The sequence below is a fragment of the Notothenia rossii genome (assembly GCF_949606895.1).
Source record: "Notothenia rossii genome assembly, chromosome: 3".
Classification (NCBI taxonomy): Eukaryota; Metazoa; Chordata; class Actinopteri; order Perciformes; family Nototheniidae; genus Notothenia; species Notothenia rossii.
In genome coordinates, this window is record NC_136901.1 from 8,628,657 (window position 1) to 8,639,802 (window position 11,146).

The following is an 11,146-nucleotide window of genomic DNA, read 5'->3' on the forward strand; positions in this document are numbered from 1 at the left end:
TATTAGCCCCAGCAAACTGGCAAATACAACGGCACACAATGAGTCAATTACCCTCAGCCACAGTGCGTTGTTTTTATGGGTGCAGCGCTAAGTCAAGCCATCAGCGGGGCGCTCTCAGGGATTTTCTGCTTCCTGTTGTGGGTGGACCACCAGAGCATCAGCTCCACGCAGATCTGGACACGCTCACTTCATAAACACCTTATTTTAGGAATGCCCCGGGCTAAATAGAGGCATTTGGTTGGAAATACTATAGTCTAAGAGAGGTGTAATGAACCTGCCTCTCTACTTGCATCAGGTAAAGACTCATTAGGCCAGAGAGAGTACTATGAAATCTGACAATGAGCACCACAGTCTGCGCGTTGCATGCACTGTGGTTGGAAACATAGTCACCTCGTTAACACCGCATGATGCTCCAGCAGCAGAGCCCCGTGTGCCAGGCAACCTACAACCCAGGGAGGATCTCTTCAGAGTTTCCGACACGTCATGTTTTTCTCCTCGCCTTGGGCAAGGAAACCGGCAGTTCATGAGATATATGTTTGTGGTTACTTTAATAGAGTCCAATAAAAAGTGTTGTTTTGCAGCTACCACTGAACGCTAGAGCCGGGGTTCCCTGAAAACACACCGCCTGTGTCCACCTGAGAGTGGTTGCACTGAGGAAACACTCTCTCTCTCCTGGAAGTATTCCATGAGGATGCGTAAAAATCACAGATTCCCTCGCATGAATGTTTCCACTGCGTTAGAGAACAGCAAGAGGTGTGAGAAGGTTTACCCGAACATCTGGCCTGGAAATATGCTATTAAGCTTCTGAACTATTACAACAAGTATTCGGAATATTGTAGAAGCACTATTACACATACATTCTTATGTCAATCTCAGTATAAAGTCGTCTTTTGATAATGGGTTTCACCTCCAGTATGGGTTCCAATGTACCCCTAAAAGGAGCCTGATAAACAGAATTAAAATGAGAAAAAGCTGATCCTACAACAAATCTATGGTCATATTTTGAGTAGGTTGTCTCAGTTCTTGTACTCAATGACAATAAAGTTGACTCTAATCTCATATTACTTCCTGATCCTGTCAGTTTTGATATTCCTACAAATCATTTATGAAACTGAGCTAATATTGTTGTCTGCAGAGATGGAAGAAGTACCCAGATCTTGTACTTAAGTAAAAGTAGAAGTAAAACAGTCTAGGAATACTCTGTTATAAGTAATATCCTGCATGCAAAATAAAACATTGCCAGGTAGTTTGTGTATTTACTCAAGGTGTAACTAATTAAGTGTTGATTTCGTATCATTAATCCCAATCTGCAAAGCAACTAAAGGTATCAAATTCATGTAGTGGAGTCGAAGAACAAAGTAGCAACCCATTAGTACAGTATCTCTGAAATTGTAGTTAGAGTAGTAGGTTCAGGCTCACTGAAGCCTCTCAACACCCTGACCTTAGTGCACGCCCGGATGCAGTAGCTCCTCCCCCGGCTGTGTACTTCCAGTATATGTAGACTTCCACGCGACTTCTCCTCACTCCCAGCTTTCCCAGCCTCTCTGCAGCACACCAGGAACAAGATGCTGGCCCCGAGCAGCCTTACCGCCAGTCTGTCCCTGTGGATTATTTTGCTCTGCAGCTCCGCAGTGGTCTGCAGGAAGTCGCGGGGGGGTCCTGATGATGAGGAGCTCTGGTCGGAGAGCGTTTCCAGGGCGACGTGCTCCTCGCGCTGTCTCAGTCTGCACACACCGCTGCAGGTAAGCACGCTGACGTCACACAGCTTCAATTAGGCAAAAACAAGCTGCTCAATCTTAGAACAATGGCACTGTAAGTTAATAAAAGCAGACACAAACACTTCTATGGTGTTTGAGGGTTTGTAGAAGGTGCAAAACATTGAACATTTAATATTAGACATACAAGAGTATTCCTTTAACACATGTGTACAAGCAAATGTTCTGTAAAGTGTAATTTCAAACAAAAACCTTACTGTTATTTCAATCCACACTGTCAGGGATGTAATAATGGTTACTGTATCTCAAAAATGAATTAAAAAAAGATTTAGCCTTTGCAGGAATCACCATGTGAAAATATATTCCACAGTAAACACATGTACCCAGTTACCTTCTATAAGAGAACTGGGTACATGCAGAACACTTTAAAGCATTTGTGGAGAATGCTTTAAAGTGTGTTTAAGAATACCCACTGACTTAATAATTAATTAGGGTTTTGGTTTCGATTCTAACGCTAAATATCACACAAATATGAACAATTTAAAATAGTCTTTAGGATCAGTTATTCATACAGATCCCTCGTCTGTCAGCAACTATCTCTCTTGACACACACACACACACACACACACACACACACACACACACACACACACACACACACACACACACACACACACACACACACACACACACACACACACACACACACACACACACACACACACACACACACACACACACACACACACACACACACACACACACACACACACACACACACACACACACACACACACACACACACACACACACACACACTCTCTTTGCTTTGCTCCGGCCTTCAGAGTGATGGGGACAGTGTTCCTGTACACTCACTTAGAGCGATGTGCAGTGCACAGAGTGATGCTCCAGTCCAGGGAACGGAGAAATCAGATTCAATCATGAATGCTTACTGTGCTGTTGTGATTCCCCTATCCCCTATAGCTCCTCTAAACCAAGAAGTGATGCATTATTCCTCCTGGATTTGGCCCCAAGTCCTCAAAACTGCACCTCAGACATTCAACATCTGAAGCATCACTCTAATAGTTATCTATCTATCTAGCTGTGGCACCCCCAAAGTTAGCCTCTGCCATCTACCGTGCTGCTGCTGTCGTCTCATTTCACTTGACCAGTGATCCTTGATGTGCATTCATTACAATTCCAGCAAACAGCCTCAGGCTCTCAGCAGGGAGCCATGAAGGACACCAAGTCCCTCAAACTGGGGAGGAAAACAGTCATTTGTCTTTTTACAGAAGAAAAAAACAGTTGTTCTACATAAAATGTAGACTCTGCAGTTCTCTTCACAAGCTGTAATAGTATTACTAAAGGAATATACCAAGGCAGTGAACATGTATTATTCAACACTTATTCTAATTAACTTTTGTTTCTATTTTCTTCTTTTCATTGTCTTTTTCAGAATAATGGTTCCTTGGGCCGGTGTCATAATCATAAACAGTGCGCTAAGGTAAGTAACATAAGATTTCAGAATGTTTTTCGAAGCACAGCACTGCTACACTTTTCATCCAATCGACTTCAAATGTAGTCAGTACCATCTTGAGACCAAAAGTGATTACAACTTTATTGTTCATCGATCGGCATTGCTATAGCGAGAAAGCAGATTTCCGAACAAAACTGGAATTGGTGCAACTCCAGCGTACATTCTGCCAATATGCTCCAAATGTCTCTTGGATGATAAGCCTGAAGACATGTACACACCAATATACACTCATATTAAGGTTCTTAGAGGGAAAGCCACTTTACCCCATGTGCCAGAGTTGATTAGCAACACAGCACAGTTCAATTCAGCGCTTTAGAAGAGCTGAAGGTGGCACCAGTGTAGCATTGAGGCTTGGAGGGACAATGTACAGAGCTTAAACCTTAGACAATTAGCATCGAGGGTGGTGTAGCGAGCATCACTTGGCAGCCATTAGAGGAGTTCAGTATTCCCTACAGCCTTGTTGTGGTGTTTGACTCAGAGCCAGACCTGTTTTTTCTTCTACTCCCCAAAACTCACATTTTTAAACGTATAAAAGTACTAGGAATAATATGCTTGCGGTCTATTCCTTGGGGAAAGCCGATGTCTTGTCTGTGGATGTTTACAGACCTGGAACTCTTTCATAGACAGTGTTAGTTGTTGAAAAAGGAAGCCAAACACAGGGCTTGCTTCCTCTCCGAGGAGTTTGTCTGGGCAGCAAATTCAATGGAGTTGTTCGCTTCGTTATCTCTGGTTGGTCATGGAGGAGCACCAAAGATTTCCACTGCAGCGACATACATGCAAGTCATGTTCTGTCCCCTAAAAGAACAGCTGGGAACCCCAACCTGAGAGAAAAATGTCTCTGCTGTCTTCGCTACTATTTGGGACTTGGTTGCTTTCTCAAATTTCTTTCAAACACATCACCAAGTTACCCCCGAGACAGCTTTATCTTCAGCATAGTGGAATGGTATGCCTGATTTAAGCTTGAAATGGGGCAGACAATATAAGTGAGCGTCAGTCTGGATCAGTGGACAAGTCTTCCTGGAGCCCCGGGGGGGCGATGGCAGGGCTGGCACAGTCTATCAGTCATGCTTCAAGGACTCTCCATTGGATATCAGGAGGATTCACACACTGTTGTCCAATTGGCAGCAACTTCCTTTAAAACATTACAATAATAAAGCTGATCACAATAGAAGATATGCTTGGTGACGGTAAGTGTTGAATGCAAATGTGTCGGGTTAGGTACCTTAAACAATACCTGACTAAAGTTTAGCCTGGTGCTCCACATTTTATATGACCTCAAACGATCGTTAAACTGGAATTAAACAGAAATTAAAGCACATCTGTTCACCCAACTATGAAATATAAAGTGTACTTTGTTGGTCACCTTGGAAAAAATTGGCTTGTGAATGAATATATTGGAAAACCAGACTTTTAGTAACCTAAAGTGGACCTTTATGAGTCCCCACTGTGACTGTTTTGGATTAAGAAATATTATTAATATTATGAATGCCCTTATATCGTTTTTCCAGGAATTACGTATCCAAACTCCTTGGACGTATTTTCTCTTTTGATCGTAATAAACACAGTCTGTTCAGAGTTTACAGCACTTCTCTAACTTTCTGACAACTTGCGCGTCCTTGTGATGCTACTGTACCCCCCCACCCCCCCACCCCCACTGTGTCTCACTACAGCATGAAATTACTTCAGTGTACACTCGCTCCCCTGGGCGGCCGCTGCTTACTGGTGCAGGATTCAGCTTTATGGTATAGAGGGCGATGCTGGTAATTGGTGACATGCTCCAGAAACAGCCCGAGAACAACATTTATTAGATCTAGGTTACTTTTTAGTGCGTAGCTAAATATATGGAAGCACCATCCATTTCAGATTACATATACACTGTCCTTTTACTCTTGGTAAATATCAAACAAATAGACTCACCTAAAGAAAATGTCCTTTAAAGAATCTCCCTTTTCCTATCTGCCTGTAATGTGTATCACAGCTTACTCTCATTGCTTTTCCTTCACAGTGTCTGGAGCCCTGCAAAGATTCCTGGGAGATGAAAAGGCAAAGTGACTGCAGAGAAATGTGTGAGGTAAACTGCAACGCTCTATACTTTATGTTTACTAGGAGCTGGGGGTAACATAATAATAAAAACGTTATGTTGAAGTATGGATTCAATTTAAAATCGGAAAATGTGCAGGCAGTCAAATTGAGGTCCAATGCATACACCTCAACTTTACTCATTAGTTTCTTGCACAAACACATTCGATGATTGGTGTACATTAACATTGGATAATAGTGGTCTACATTAACATTGGATAATAGTGGTCCACATTAACATTGGATAATAGTGGTCCACATTAACATTGAATTATAGTGGTCTACATTAACATTGGATTATAGTGGTCCACATTAACATTGGATAATAGTGGTCCACATTAACATTGGATTATAGTGGTCCACATTAATATTGGATAATAGCGGTCCACATTAATATTGGATAATAGTGGTCCACATTAACATTGAATTATAGTGGTCTACATTAACATTGAATTATAGTGGTCTACATTAACATTGGATTATAGTGGTCTACATTAACATTGGATTATAGTGGTCCACATTAACATTGGATAATAGTGGTCTACATTAACATTGGATTATAGTGGTCCACATTAACATTGGATTATAGTGGTCTACATTAACATTGAATTATAGTGGTCTACATTAACATTGGATTATAGTGGTCTACATTAACATTGGATTATAGTGGTCCACATTAACATTGGATAATAGTGGTCTACATTAACATTGGATTATAGTGGTCCACATTAACATTGGATTATAGTGGTCTACATTAACATTGGATTATAGTGGTCCACATTAACATTGGATAATAGTGGTCCACATTAACATTGAATTATAGTGGTCTACATTAACATTGGATTATAGTGGTCTACATTAACATTGGATAATAGTGGTCAACATTAACATTGGATAATAGTGGTCCACATTAACATTGAATTATAGTGGTCTACATTAACATTGGATTATAGTGGTCTACATTAATATTGGATAATAGTGGTCTACATTAACATTGGATAATAGTGGTCAACATTAATATTGGATAATAGTGGTCTACATTAACATTGGATTATAGTGGTCCACATTAATATTGGATTATAGTGGTCCACATTAACACTGGATAATAGTGGTCAACATTAATATTGGATAATAGTGGTCCACATTAACACTGGATAATAGTGGTCCACATTAACACTGGATAATAGTGGTCCACATTAACAATTAAAATGATTAAGGCCAACAAGATACCCAGCCTATGATGCTAACCGGTCACCCTCCAACCCTTCTAGCGAGTATTTCCCAAGAAGCACTGGGAGTGTGTGACCAGCTGTGAATTCCTTCAGTCTGTGTTGGCTGTGAAGCAGGGCATGTGCCCCCCTCCAGAGAGAGCCAGCGGCTTCGCAGCTGCCTGCGTGGAGAGTTGTGATAACGACAGAGAATGCTCAACTCAGAAGAAATGCTGCTCCAACGGCTGCGGGCATACGTGCCAGTCCCCAAAAGACCTCTATAAGGGTGAGGAGAGCCATAACAATGTGCCGAAAAGCATGTCTGCAGCATGGCATTGATCTTTGACGAGTAATATCATATAATGTGTAATGACAGAATCATGTTTGTCTCCCAGGCATTCCTCTGAAGCCGAGGAAGGAGCTGGGCTTTGAGGAGCTCCCCTCCGGCCAGCTGGAGGTCCGTTGGTCCTCCCGCTTCAACATCTCTGCTGAGCCGGTGGTCTACATCCTGCAGAGGAGGTGGAACTTTGGCATCCAGCCCAGCGAGGACACTGCCACTGCCTGGCAGGTGGTTGCACAGGTCAGTTCCAATGTATTGTTTCTCTATTATATTGCAACTGCACTCATTGTACTGTAGTTCAGGTGGTCCTCTGTGTTACTCTGTAACCCAACACTGCCTCTGATTGATCACAGACCACAGAGCAGGGCGCGAGGCTCTCTGACACCCGGCCGGGTCGCTGGTATCAGTTCAGAGTGGCAGCCGTGAACAGCCACGGGACCAGAGGTTTCACCACGCCCAGCAGACACATCCACTCCAGCAGAGGTCAGACACATCCTCTGTGTGTGTGTAATTAAGTGTTTATTTGTTATTGAGAAAAGCCAGTACCCTTAAAAGCACAAGCTGTATTGAAAGACAAATACCCTGTGATTGCTCCTGGATGAATATTAACCTCCCCCCTCCCCCTCAGACCCCTCCAGTCCCCCGGCTCCCTCTGAACTCAGAGTCTCCAGTATGATCTTCGGCAGTGGCAGGACCGTTTTGACCCAGCTCCAGTGGAGCATGCCCGCTGACCTGGATGTTCCCGTCCACAGCTACAAGGTCAGCTGGAGCTGGACCGCTGCGGGACAGCCCCCCCCCTTATTCCTGACCAAGAGGAGGAAGACAGTCAAAGAGGTGAGGACTGTTCTTCATCTTATTCCAGCGCCTTTGTGTTATTCCAACTGTCTTAAGAAACAGAATCCGCTCCTGTCTATTTGTTAACAAGGCAAGGAGTTCAATCATTTGAGTTTATATTCTTTTGGCAACACAAATGACATAATAGACTAAATCAACAATTGGACTTCTCCTACTGTGTGTGTGTGTGTGTGTGTGTGTGTGTGTGTGTGTGTGTGTGTGTGTGTGTGTGTGTGTGTGTGTGTGTGTGTGTGTGTGTGTGCAGGCCCAGGTGGAGCTGGACAGCCTGCGGGCTAATAGGAGCTACAGTGTGGAGGTCCAGGCTGTTTCCTACTGGGGACAAAATCAGCTCAAAGGCCCCCGAGCCGTCCTCCACTTCAGCACGCGGCGCTGTACGTGATATACTTCTTCCTATACCTCTAAGATTTTTTATAACAGTGTGATGAAGTGGTTAGCATTCTTAAGTGATCCAAAGTGTATATTAAACACAATGAACCCTTTGTCATTTGGAGTTCAATCCGTTGAATTCTATAGTTTCTTGTCTGTTTTATAGCCAAAGGTACATCCAGACTCCCTGGAGGTGGCAGTCTGGATGTGGGGATGCCATTCTACCAGGAAGGACAGCTCCGGGTTCATGTGTACTGGCAGAGCAGCACGGGTACGTACACATGCCTGCAGAAAGATTAAAGAAGCAAATAGTCTTCCTCAAACACACATGTGGTAATATGATAGCATCATTGGGTATAATTGTGAAACTCTCCCCCTTTATTGAGTGTGTCCTCTTTGTTCCTGTAGATCCCTATATTGAATCCTACAGAGTCCAGTGGGAACCAGAGTACTGTGGACAGAACCAGACAGGACCTGGAGAGAAGACCAGCACACAGGTAACCCCGTCCCCTTAAACATGGATGCCAAGTACATAATGTAAATCGTACTTCCAATAACCAACTGTATATTGTCAGTGGTTGATAGTTTGAAAATAAAGAATGAAGAGAATGTCGAGACCTCATGGTTGCATTTGTTCTCTGTCTGCTGCAGGAGAGCTTTGTCAGCCTGCAGGGTCTTCTCTTCTCCTGTAAGTATAAAGTCGTCCTGCAGCCAGTCAGCCAGAAGAGCCAGATTCTGTCAGAGAGCACCAGCTTCTTCACCCCCTCCTGTGCCTCCATCCAGGCCAAGAGCCCCAAACCCATCAGCTGTCCCGGAGATACAGGTGAGGTCATACATGATGAGAAGCCATGGATCATCTTAAAAACACATCAATAAGTGTATTACCAGCCCTCTCGTCTTCCTCCTCCAGCAGCGTCCCCTCACAGAGTCCTCCTGAAGGCAGCCAACCTCACCGCCTCCTTCGAGCTGCGGGCGGGAAACGTGACGGCCGTCTTCAACTGGGAGGTGTCGGCAGCTGAGCCCCACCAGCAGCTCACTGGGTACCAGGTCACATGGGCGGAGGTCATCCCCCCCACCGGACACAACTACAACCAGCTGCCTCACAGCCTCATCTCTCAGTCTCAGATCCTGCCTCCGGTCAGTGCTGATATTAACGCACATATATTGAGTTCAGCTAAGGTTGAGGACACCTAACTCATGTCCTCTCTCCTTTCCTTCAGGACGGTAATGTTCTGGTGGTGTCGGGTCTGCATCCGGCCAGTTTGTACCGGCTGGAGGTCCAGACAATCACAGCAGAGGGTGAAGGGCTCGCAACCAGCAGAACCTTCCAGACCCCCGGATTGCAAAGCACACAGAGGCACAGTAAGAAAAACGAACACTATCCTTTTGTGGTTAAACTTTAACGTTTTTTTTCCTCCACTTTCATAAAAAGTACTTGTATAAAGTATATCTTGTTTCCCTCATTCAGGACCCAGGCTGAGGAAACATCACCAGCAACCGCCAATCATCGAGAGGCACTGACAGCTGACAGCCGATCAGCCGGCAAGAACCGAGTACCTGAAACTCAGGAGATTCCACAGAACACTGATACGCACGACAAATGCAGCTTCAGGAGCGAAATGAATTCTGCATCATAAATCTCTCCCTGCACTGTTGGTTTATTTTAATTAAAACTAAAACTACTGGTAAACTACGAGTAAGACGAGCTCTCGGTGCCAAGGGCTCAGTAATTAGAAGTATGTAGGTTTGATACCCAGCAATAATTCCCTGAAGTATTTGCATGTTAAAAAACTGAAATGTATAGCGTTCCTTCAATATATGTAAAAAAAATGGTGTCCTGCAACTGATTCATTGAGGAGAATGAATGACCTTGTACTGTAAATGTTGTATATACTGTCTGTATTTATTAATTGTGGTATATTTGTGTGTATCGACTGTAAGCATAACACAGCTGTCCTGTATGTGTGCTCAGTCTTCCTGTACAGAGTTGTTTTAAAACTACAGATAAATCCCATGTCCATACCGTATGTGTTCCTTCACTCTTGGGATGTATTCTTGAACCTGAACAATAGATGGCAGTATTCCTCCACACATCCACTGCTTTCTGTATCCATCAGACATGTGTGCAGGGAAAAAAGCATCATGAAGAAAGTGGTCTCAGTGGTCAAAGCTTAGTAAAAACACACAATCAATCTGTTACACCTCACTGGATTTTATCCAACATTTCTTAAAAAGTAGGCAAACATTGAATTCTACTAAATTGTGTTCATAATAATGTTTAATGTATACACACTTAAGTGGTGGTAAGGACATTGTGTATCATTTTGAAAGAGTCTTTAAACTTGTGATCTTAGAAAATGATACATGTTGTTTGGCATAAGGTGGATTATAATAGCGGGCCTTGAAAAAATACATTATGTTGCATGTAAAGGGCATGGGCCAATATAGAAAAACAAACAAGAATCAGTCATCCATTTGCATCATGAGAATCGATAAATCAAAAAAAATTGCTGATAGTTGCATTTTCTTGGTCAATCAGTAGGATAGGGTTCGTTTCTATGTGGTCATATTATTTAAAAACATTACTTTGAGCAAAATGAATACATTCATTCATATACAGATATACTATATTACTCAATTTCTTTTTTGGTTGAGTCATTTGGCAGATGAACCAATAAGATGTGTTGGATGTAGCCCTAGATTTTATGTTATTGTAATGTTATGCTCACCTTTTAGATCCTTAAACGTGAAACAAACGACATACTATATTAATCCAACAAGGGTATATTCAAATCAAGGATAAAGACGTGAGAAGAGGATATGCCACAACTATCTTTCAGTTTCACTCTTGTCTTTATTTGTCATGTGGTGTCTGCTAACACCAACCCCCCCCCCCAGCTGCATCACAAGTTTGTTTGGCAGTGTGGACTCTCCCCACATTCAGCAACGCTTTGAGCCTCTCACAGAAGGAATAATGTGCACAAATGAGCCGCAGTCTGTACACGCTGACAGTCCGTCAGGCTGAACGATGCATGGAAATGATTCT

At 43.1% G+C, this 11,146-nt stretch overlaps 1 protein-coding gene across 2 annotated transcripts; it reads left to right on the forward strand.

Moving 5' to 3' along the window:
• Positions 1-1,456: 1,456 nt before the first annotated feature.
• Positions 1,457-10,285, forward strand: anos1a (anosmin 1a). 2 transcript variants are annotated; one of them, XM_079668852.1, is made up of 14 exons: positions 1,457-1,742; positions 3,172-3,219; positions 5,258-5,323; positions 6,603-6,825; positions 6,935-7,119; positions 7,233-7,362; positions 7,508-7,713; positions 7,979-8,105; positions 8,267-8,371; positions 8,509-8,597; positions 8,752-8,923; positions 9,011-9,237; positions 9,321-9,462; positions 9,569-10,285. In XM_079668852.1, exons 1-14 carry the CDS (start codon positions 1,566-1,568, stop codon positions 9,619-9,621), a joined length of 1,950 nt encoding a protein of 649 aa, XP_079524978.1. In that variant the 5' UTR covers positions 1,457-1,565; the 3' UTR covers positions 9,622-10,285. The 2 variants fall into 2 exon arrangements, with proteins under 2 accessions (XP_079524978.1, XP_079524979.1); XM_079668853.1 differs by having other exon boundaries at positions 9,014-9,237.
• The last annotated feature ends 861 nt before the right edge of the window (positions 10,286-11,146 follow it).

Coding starts and splice junctions, on each gene's coding strand:
- anos1a (XM_079668852.1), top strand. CDS start 1,566: ATGCTGGCCCCGAGCAGCCTTACCGCCAGTCTGTCCCTGTGGATTATT. Junction 1,743..3,171: donor GTCTGCACACACCGCTGCAG/GTAAGCACGCTG, acceptor TGTCTTTTTCAG/AATAATGGTTCCTTGGGCCG. Junction 9,238..9,320: donor AGTCTCAGATCCTGCCTCCG/GTCAGTGCTGAT, acceptor CCTTTCCTTCAG/GACGGTAATGTTCTGGTGGT.